The 10,693-nt window shown below is 35.6% G+C and overlaps 2 protein-coding genes across 2 annotated transcripts; both read right to left on the minus strand.

The window, feature by feature from the left end:
- Positions 1–477: 477 nt before the first annotated feature.
- On the minus strand, positions 478–2,162 carry LOC108832944 (uncharacterized). Its single transcript, XM_018606396.2, has 3 exons — positions 1,080–2,162; positions 917–998; positions 478–797 (listed from the first exon to the last, which is right to left on the minus strand). The coding sequence occupies exons 1-3, from the start codon at positions 1,835–1,837 to the stop codon at positions 582–584; spliced, it is 1,056 nt and encodes a 351-aa protein (XP_018461898.1). The 5' UTR covers positions 1,838–2,162; the 3' UTR covers positions 478–581.
- A 6,041-nt stretch (positions 2,163–8,203) lies between these two features.
- LOC130506664 (uncharacterized) lies at positions 8,204–9,839 on the minus strand. Its single transcript, XM_057001354.1, has 5 exons — positions 9,471–9,839; positions 9,114–9,270; positions 8,801–8,851; positions 8,629–8,721; positions 8,204–8,540 (listed from the first exon to the last, which is right to left on the minus strand). The coding sequence occupies exons 1-5, from the start codon at positions 9,644–9,646 to the stop codon at positions 8,469–8,471; spliced, it is 549 nt and encodes a 182-aa protein (XP_056857334.1). The 5' UTR covers positions 9,647–9,839; the 3' UTR covers positions 8,204–8,468.
- Positions 9,840–10,693: the final 854 nt, after the last annotated feature.

The following is a 10,693-nucleotide window of genomic DNA, read 5'->3' on the forward strand; positions in this document are numbered from 1 at the left end:
CACACACAAATCTTAATCCCTTCAACTTTCCCTGAGCTTGTTAACCACTGGACTAAGTTGGTTGTGCAACAATCATTATCTATGTAGATCTTTTTGTTTTAGCTGTGCAAAATTCAAAAGGTGCTCAACTAAACTTTACCACATGTTCTTTTTTGTCAATTTGAATTCTGTCGTGAAAGATGTTTTCCAAGGATATTATGGTTCATTGAGAAAATTAGAACTGACAAAATGCTTGAGAAAACTTTCCACCCAATATAATTTATGTGCTAGCAAAGTTACATGTCTGGATGAGAGGCACTAGCTAGAAGGATTGTACAGTTTTAAGTGACTCACAAGAGGGGACGCTTGGAAAATCAAGATTTGGAGCTTCCAATTAGACAGGACTTGTTAGTACCTTTCTAAGTTGGGTCGTACTACTAACACTGTTATCATATCTCCAAACTTGCTCTTCTATTATTATCTATCTACTTCAACGAAACCGTTAACGTTTGTCCATTAGTTATTGCATCACTAAATCCATACACGGTTACATTCTAAAGACAATACTGATGAGAGTAATAAGTAAACACACAAAACAATGGCTACCAACATAGAGAGAAAGAGGGAATCTTAAAGGAGAAAGAAGAAGGCAAGTGGCCACTTCTCCTTATATAATCAGCCCTCTCCGACGTCCTCACCGCCTTCTCGTTCAACTTCGCCTCCGCATTTGCCCTCCTCTCCTCCGCTATCCTCTTTGTCGCCGCCAGCTTGTTAGCCAACTTCTCCTCTGCCCTAGCTTTCATCCTCTCAGCATTCACCTACACAACATCCACGCATTTCCCTCAAACCAATCCACAATGTTTTTGGTTTCTACGAAAAAACTGAAAATAACTAGGATTGAACACGTGTAATTTTACCATTGGACGGTAAATCTTACCTCCATTTTTTTCATCTCCATCTCAGCCTTTCTCTTCTCATGATTCTCCCAAGCTTGTATCTTCACTTCCTCTCTCTTATACCTAATCACTTTCCATCAAAACTTAGCACTGCTACATAATGAAGCCACGTTAACATTAATTTAATTAACTAATGCTAATCACCTAGCCATGAATTTAGCTCGTTCAGCTTCATCCCAAGCCACGGCTCGAGCTTCCATAGCATTCATTGCCTTATCATTATTATCATTAACTCCAAACCTAATCTTCTCATTATTATCATCACTCGCAACGCCGCTTCTAGCCTCCGTCCTCACCGCCTCGACGCCGCCGTGAGAACCTCTCACCGGTGACGTCACAGGGCTCCTCCCAACCGGCGTCGTGGCACGAACCGGCGTACCCGTTCTAGAAGGCTCTTGGCTACCGATGGGAGTCATCTCAGTCCCCATGTCCCTCACACACACCGAACGAATCACAGCCGTCGGATTAATAACACTCTCTTTCCTCCAGACCGAACCACCGCCTGTCTCTCCGCAGTCCACGTTCTTAGTCTCCACCTCGGGCCTTCCCGCTCCGTCTTCGTCGTCGTACTCGACGTACTGATCCTCTCCCTCGCGTTCTCTCTGCGAAGCAGAAGCTATGAGCCTGAGATCATCGGCGTTCGAGTTTCTCGGTTTGCAGTTCCTCGAGCTGTGGTGGTGGTGTTGGCTCTTCTCTCCGCCGCCGCCGCCGCCGCGAGCGAAACCAACGCCGGAGAGCCATTTCTGAGCGTCGTCCCATTTGGACGGTGCTGGTTTTCCGATGGTGGACCGGTGTTGGTGGTTTGGTGTCCGGTTTGCACCTTTCTGAAACTCAAAACCGGTGTTCCCGTTTCCGTTAGTAATCTCCGGCGGCGTCGCTGGTCCAAGCCCTTGAGATCTCATTCTTCTCAAGATAGAGATAAGAAGCAGAGATGGTCTATATATATACTCAACTCTTATAAATCAGGAACAGTATAGTCTTTATAAAATGTAATTGGATAGAGAGAGAGAGAGATGACTTGGAGGAGGGGATTGAAAGTTAAGTGTATATCGAAGTGAGGAAAGATGTGGCGAAGCAATCAAAGAGTCGTCACTCTCGTACACCCAACTTGATGACGTGAGAGATTTAGCAGAGAGACCAATAATGCCCAGATGGGTTGTTGTAGTAGAGAGAATGATAGATAGTCTTTGATGACTCCAATTAGTTCTGTCTTTTTCTATTGGAATGGCAAATATTAATATACATAGACAGCCCCAACGTTTTCTCTGTTTTTATTTTAAGAAAAATAGTGTAGATATGTGGGTTTAATACTCAGATCTGGTTCGTGATAAGTATTGATATTTGTTATATGGATAGAGCATTTTCAACGTACTACAAAATGAAGTGTTTCTAGAGAGTGGATAGAGCATCTGGTTCGTATCCGCATTATTATTCCACTCAATGATTTCTGTTTTAGATAATTCATATATTTGTATAATCCAGTATATATCTGATTGGTGTAACGAAGATGATTGTATCGTTTTAATATCAATCACAAAACAATGTTTTCTAATAATAGGTAGAACACCTCACTAAGCCAAAACGGGTATCAATCACAAAACAGTATTGAAAAACGTTACATCCATCTTTAAAAAAATCTTTTATACTATTGCATAATTATGCAACTATACGCACCATTTTGTTTGAATAATCGCTTAAACACTTGTTCTGTTTTAGATCATTAACCTGACTGTAAATCTCTAAATTATCAGTTCACACAGAATCATATATGCCCCAGAGTTTTTATTTGTAATCATTTTCAGATTAATATTGGGAATGGTTTTTATAATAATGCTCAGATATGGTTCGTTCGTGAAACTGCTGCGAACACGGTTAGAAAATAGTATTATTAATAATCATCTGTACGTGGGGAGAAAGTGACTCAACAATCACCATTACACTACTACTAAGTACAATGTTAATACTAATATAAAGCGACAGCAATGGGAACAATCACAAACAATTACGAGGAATCTCGGGTGAACCAAAGAGTTTATGAAAAAGTTAGAACTTCTAACGTAGTTCCCGAGAGTGGTATTATTTTTAAAGATACACTTGTACTTTTTAACGGTAACTTTAGAATCTTTGATTAAGATTTTGAGAGATTTACCATTTGAGTCACTTTATGACTTTCACTATCATCATAGGTCACTTATGTATACTAAGACACTTTCTTAGTGGCTAATGTCAAAAATACCCTAAAAAACACTAACTAAATGGTTTCAGTTTCTTTTGGTCTTTAGGGTTCAGTTTCGATTTGAAATTCAAAATCCCATCGACTGTGAAAACTTTTTTTTATACTTTTTTGTAGAGATTTCGGAGTTTGGTTCTAATCTTTATCGTAGAGAAACTCAGAGGAGAGAAAAAGGCAAAAGTTTCTTCATCTCTTCTGATTCCCATCTTAGGGAGATTAGGGTATCATCGAGTTGCAGACATGCATAGGAGCGGGAGGCGAGCCGGTAAAGAGCACTGTTTCGGTGAGATTTGCGGTTGTAGCGATTAATAGGGTTTCACTTGTTTAAAGATCTTGCATCCATTGTGTTCTGAGGCCGTTTAATTGAATTGCAGAGGCAGATTTACTTGATTTATGCTTTGTTTTTTTTTTCTTTTTTGTTTAAGATCACAACGAGGCAGATTTTTTAGTTTAGAATCTTCTCCTTGCAACTTCTTGTAACTTCACGATATTATCTTTGCAAAAATATTTTTTTTAGAGTTGCAGACCATATGTTCGCTAAAATGCCTAACTGAACTTTGAAGATAACACAATGTCATACCTTTGCTTGATAGTTTCTTTTTGTGTGTAAAAGTAGAAAATAACATGTTACTCTCTGGTTAAGTGTACTTTCCGCTCTTCATTGGTGTGTTCTTGTGTATGCTTATGCATCTTATACTTTCTCGTCAAGTGTGCACCCAGCTCTTTAATATGTGATTTCTTAAAGCTGTTTTGTTGTGCTCTTGTTATGCATGTTTGTTATGTATGTGGAAACGACTAGGAGGTCATTCATGCATGTGTTTTCTTTCTTTATGCAGTTGGTGACTTTAACATTTGATATCTGTACCATGATGTGTGTTGCTGACCCAAGAGACAAGCTTTACGTCGCAGATATGTTCCAAGACAAGTGATTAACCACATGATAAAGCTGAATTGTATGTGCATATTCTGATGATAAAGCTTACGGGTCATCGTCATGTACATTGTAAATTTGTATAAATGAGTAGTGTACATAGGTCTTGTTGTACACATGTACATTATTTTTGATGATCAAGCCATAGCCATGTGTACAGTATCCTCATGCACGTTAAATTTGTTACATGAGTGGTGTACAAAGGTCTTGTTATCCATGTGTACACGCTATCGTAATGTACATTGGTATTAGTAAAGAGTGTACATATATCTTGTTATACACATGTACATCTTTCTGATGATCAAAGCCACAACAACGTGTACATAGGTCTTGTTGTTCACATGTACATTAATCTCTATTTCTCTAAGCCTTCAATAGCTTTTTCCATCTCATGATATTCAAACCTTACCAGATAAACAAAAATATATAATCTGAAACTCATTGCAATAAAGAATTTTAGAGTGAGTTTTTAAGGCTATTGCATTATTATCTATCCAAGTTAGTTAAACGGACTATGGATTGTTTACATTTATTGGAAATGAAAATCTGTATCATTCTAACCAAGGGTAATGGAGTATATCGAGGCTTTGATAACGGAGGAAGCATGGACGGTGTCACTGACCCAAGACACATGCTTTACATTGGAGCTATGTTCCAAGACAAATGCTGAAACAAGAAACAAGATTAGGAATTATAAATCAAAATTGTATCCTCTATGTACAATGTAGCTTTGTATAAATGAATAGTGTACATAGGGCTCGTTGTACACATGTACATTATTTATGATGATCAAGCCACACCACTTGCACACTAACCTCATGTGCATTGTAAATTTGTATACATGAGTAATGTACATAGGTCTTTTTATCCATGTGTACATCATCCTAATGTGCATTGGTATAAATAAATAGTGTACATGGATATGTACATTATTCTGATGATCAAAGTCATAGCAACGTGTACATATAGGTCTTGTTATCAACATGTACTCATTCCAACAAATAATTTTACAGTGAATTTCTAAGGCTATCGCATTATTATCAAAGCTAGTTGAATGGACTATGAAATGTTTACTTTGTTGTTGTGTACAGAATATGCATAGGTGTGTCTGTAACCACAATCCTTCTCTAATTTCTAAAATATTATTCTTACATTGTCTCTGTTATGTGTATATTTATACAAGAATTGTTGTGTACAAATTTTATTGTACACATGTACATGATTGTAAACAGCTTTCTCCTTCTAGAAAGTTTATTTCTTTCAATGGAATTCTTCACCCCTTCAATAAAGATGGCTCCTTTAGTAGTTCTGTGAGAGGATTCATGATTCTTGAAGTTTGGTGGGATGACAGATTCCTTCTTCCAGTGAATGGAAAATTCATATGAGCCGAGCCGAAGATTCCCATTCGCCGGCGATGACCAGACAGTACTCCGCCATGGCGACGCCTGAAAACAGAGTAAGGTGGGTCGAAGATTATAGATGATAAACAGTGAATAAGCCTTAATAATCAAGTTTAAGAAAGTCACAAACCTTAACACTGAATGATTAGCACAAAATTTTTGTGTTAGGATGGTGAACGGCAACGGTGAAACGAGATGACGAAGACGTGAAAAGAGATTTTTCTTCTACGGTGAAGACTAGAGGAAAAAGGTTAAAACATGTGGACAATCTAGGCTGTCGGTGACAAAATGACATCATCTAATCTAACGGTGCGTGTTGAAGAAAGAAAACTATCCTATCTAGATCTGAGTAAATCAATCTGAGCCGTCCATGTTTTTAAGATATCAATGGCTTATATTAAAGCCCGCCAGTTTTATTAGGCTCATGGTTGGGAGTCAACTGAAACTGATTCTTTCCTCTTCTTTGTAACGAGCTTTTAGAAAAAAGTGCTCCAGTATAAAGAAGTGACTTTTTGTGATATTAACAACTACAAAAATGACTTGAGGTGTAAATTTTTCTAAGATTTTAGAAGGAAGCAGTTTCATGAAGACTATGGCACGTGTACGGGTAGAGATCTTGGAAGGAGCGGCGAGGATGGGTTTAGTCGGTCCTGGTTGGGGGGAAGGCGGGTCCGTGTTTGACCAACGACAAACTCACGTGGTCCTCCTGACAGTCCCCTCTACTGCTTGTGGACCGTCTTTGGTTTCTTATGAATTCATTATTATGGTACTTCTTTTAACTCACGTTTCTGTTTCTGCCAAGTTTCTAATTAATGAAAGGGTGCTTTCACTAGAAATTGGGATGGATTAATGTATAAGAAAGCAGAAATAAATGTGAACAATATAACATTACTTAGGGCATCTCCAACCTCACTCTATATTTTACTCCAAAATTGAGAATAGAGTAAAATATGGAGTGGGGTTGGAGATGCTCTTAAAACGTTTCTTATTGAGTCATGTACTTAGAAAATATTATAGACGGAAACATGGTTTTGTGCAGATTTTGCAAAAAAATATTTACAGAAGAACTTTATAAGTAACTGAGTCAAATTGACACTAAATATCTATATTATTAAAAGAGAAGTACACATATATAATATCCCTTAGTTTTCAATGTTATTTACACTTCTATGCCACTGATATTAAATAATACTTCATATTTTAATGCTGTCTTTTTCACTTTGATTAATGCGTTTTCCAAAATTAAATTTGAATTAAATACACAATTAAATAATACTTCCTATTTTAATGCTTTGTCTTTTTCACTTACATTAATGTGTTTTTTAAAATTAAATTTGAATTAAATATACTTCATTAACTTTTCAATTAAATTCATGGAAATTATAATATCAATTCTTCGTTTAACAAATTTGAACGAAAAAATATTATCAAATTTGAACCGAAACTAGATACTATCCAAACGGATTTACCATTTTGGTATCTAGAGAACCATAACCAAACCTTATCTGAACGAAATATTTCAGATATTCGAATGTATTTAAATCATATTTATATCCTTCAATATGTTAGCTATTTTTCGAGTTAATATCCAAGATATAAGTTATTTTAAGTTGTTTAAAATATTTGAAATATAAAAAATAGTCGAAAGTAAACATCTAAAGTAGATAAACAATAATCAAAACACCAAAATACTTAAAATATATATTTATTCTTCATCCAAATATTCAAGTTAAACCTATTTTAAAATTTTAATTTAGGTACTTTGGCTTACATTACTCAAATTTACATGTTATATTTTTTTAAAGATTTAGGGATATTTAAAGATATATAAATTTAAAAAATTTAAAAATAATTTAAACGGGTTATCAAACCCGCAAAGATCCGAATAAAACCGGAACCAAAGTTTATAAATACCTGAATAGAGCTAGAATCTTTAAACTCAAAATCTCAAACCCGAATATATTTTAACGGAATTCGAGTGGATATGCAAATATCCACCCTAGCTTAGTCAATATAAAACGATCAAATATTACAAATATACTATTTAGTATAAATAAATAAAAACTGAAAATTAATACCCGTGCGGTCGCACGGATCAAGATCTAGTAATAAAATTAAGAAAGTAACAATAAGTTTTGAAATTTTGAAATAGTTACTTTAGAAGTGAAGATAGTGGAAGGTAAAGTCCTGGCACAATGGCGGAGGTACACTGAAAGGGGTCAACTGACCCCTATAATTTTAGAAAACTTGCTTGTATTTTTACAAGAAAAACTAATAAAATGTTGTAAGATTAGCTTATTGACCTCTCTACATTTGCTGAAAATCAGTCTAAACCAAAAAAAAAAATCAAATCAATATTATTTTTTCACTGTCCAATGTCTAAATCTCTTTCGTGGGGATATAGACTAATCTTTCTGTTGTAATCCTTCTTCATCCAATACGCTTCATGGACTTCACCAGTAGAGAACCAATTAAAATCACAACCTCTTATATTCCTGATGATGATTCTTGAACTGGTGATCTCGCAGCGGGAGAAGACAAGTATGTTCCCATGTCCCTAGTAGCTTGACGTATTTACTTATATACATCTACTGTTTCTTCTCAGGAGGTTGAATCAACATTAAAAAAGAATCAATATCCACCACGTGACAGAGGAGACAGAAGTTAATGCTAAGACATGTGTTTAATGAGCCAAATAAATTAGAGAAAATCAGCATTTTCATGTTTTCCTTACAAGATCAAACCTATACTAGTATGTCGGTGTAATGACATTTTCATGCTTTCCTTACAAGATCAAACCTATACTAGCATGTTGTCAATGACAAAGAGATCGACCAGCAAAAACACACAAAAATAATCCAGTTTCCGGAGTCCATTGCTTGTCATGGCTGTTTCAGCTACGCAGCAGTGGCATCCACACACGATATTGGAACAGAAAATGCGAGCTTTAACTGCACTTTGTTAATCAGCTACTTGACTATCAAGGTGACCAAGTATCCAAAAACTGCAGTGGCAATTCCAAGCACTCCACCCGCAACGACCTGATGACATGACACCAAAAAAGATATGCTTGCCACAACCAGTCTCTTACTTTGTCTAACATGAAAGTCTGTATTGGTCTAATCTCACCTGTGGAGGGGTATGACCGAGAAGTTCACGCAACGGTATGCTTTCAGCGAGGGGATGCTCTGCAGGAAGTTCATACACAATCTGATTGAGAACCTGGAAATGAAACGGAGCCCATAGTCAGTAAAAGGAAACAGAGCTTGTAACACCAAAAAGAAAACAATCACATAAAAACCTCAGCTTGGCGCCCAGCATGTAATCTTACACCAGTTGCGTCGTACATCACCTAAGAACCGTAACCATCAAAAATGACAAAGAAGGTGTTATAACGGATGCTAGAAGATAATGTGGAAAACAGAAGAATAAACATAATAATATAAAGATTTAACATGATAAAGAGATATCTTATTAGTGAAAGTAATTTCAGAGTACGGTTAGAACTTAGAAGAGCACAAAAAAAAATATAAGAGTATTTCACGCTAATATCATCGTAGACTTGCATGCTTACTAATGCTAATGCAAAAGTGGTTTGAGTGAGCAGAACATACAATGGATGTGAGGATTAAAGCGATAGCGAAATGTGATCCTCCGAAGCCTTCTTGCAAGCCAACAGCCATAGCTAGAGCTGTAACTGTTGCCGAATGTGAAGAAGGCATTCCTCCAGACCCAACAAGCCGTTTTAAATCCCATCTCTTTTCCTTATACCTTCACAAAACTTACAAACATATAGTTTAACTCATTATATCTTTCAAAGCTTAATTTTCTACCTGATGCTCGCAACTCATTAATAATCTAAATGCAAATCTTTATCTATACCCTTTTCAGAAGCTATGAATAGTACGATCAAATAATCTCTAATCGAAGAAGAAGAAGAGCAATAATATATGAGTGATACGTGCACGTACCAGGTGGTGAAGAACTTGATGACTTGTGCGATGGTGAAAGCTAGCACAGCGGAAATCAGAGGATTATTCGTGAAAATGGAGAAATAATAGGAAGAAGAAGAGGAAGACGTATCAGCTGATTCCTCCATTAGACGATGATCGATGGATCTCATCAGTAGGGGCTTCAAATCAATCATGTGAATATATGTCTGCTACAAGAAGAAGATACAGAGACGACATGAATCCATAAGACGTGGAAAAAACTCTTATCTTGGATCTCTCTTCGTTGGAGTACGTCTACCGTCCAAATCCCCAGGTTCTCTTTTCTTCTTCTTCCGTAAAATATTTCTTTCGTTTGTTTTATCGCGCTTTCTTCGGCAACAACCAACAATGGTTCTATTATACTATTTTTATGGAAGTAGAAAATGTTAATTTGTCCAGAATTATAGTATAGTAGAATATCTTATCTTATAAATTCTGTTTCCATTGACTTTTTTTAAAAAATAAAAATGTTTCTTAGAGCTTTTATTGTACTATACCTTGGCTATAAAAGTGGGCTACTTGTTTAAAATTTAGAAATTGAGTGTATATTCACAAATATATTCCATGTACAATCAGAATTCGTATACACGTTAACTTAATTTGTTTATTGGTTAATATGTGATTGAGCAGAATATGCTTCTTTGTCTGTAAGTTTGCAAAGGAATATGCCTTCATGGCATTATTCTGAAAAGAATTAGCGTGGACTTAAATTTCCAAACAATATACAAAACTGTATATGTATGACTGATTTATAAAGACAGGAAAACAAATGTTTTTGTTGAATATAAAGTAGATCATAACCCGCACGAATGCATATTTTACTTTAAACTGAACTAGATTTTGACCCGCGCTTGGAAGCGCGGAATATTTTACGATAAAAAATTTCACCAATAATATAACAAATATTTTGGTAATTTTAAAGAGTGTATTTAGAATATTTTTGCATTTAAATCAGTGTTTTTAATTCAATCCGATTGTGATTATACCGGTTAATCCGGAGATCTCACAATTCAATTTAGGTTTTTAAAATATTCATATTAAAAAAAAATCATTAAAATCCGAGAATAACCGATTGAACTGTTGGATGATCGATATGTAATCTAATTTGATTTAAATTATAATAGTTTCATAATTTGTAATCTTATAATCCAAATTTTAAAGTTTATTATTTTGCAATTTATGAAATTATTACGTTTCTACAA

Source organism: Raphanus sativus, unplaced genomic scaffold, assembly GCF_000801105.2.
Source record: "Raphanus sativus cultivar WK10039 unplaced genomic scaffold, ASM80110v3 Scaffold3524, whole genome shotgun sequence".
In the NCBI taxonomy this organism is placed as follows: domain Eukaryota; kingdom Viridiplantae; phylum Streptophyta; class Magnoliopsida; order Brassicales; family Brassicaceae; genus Raphanus; species Raphanus sativus.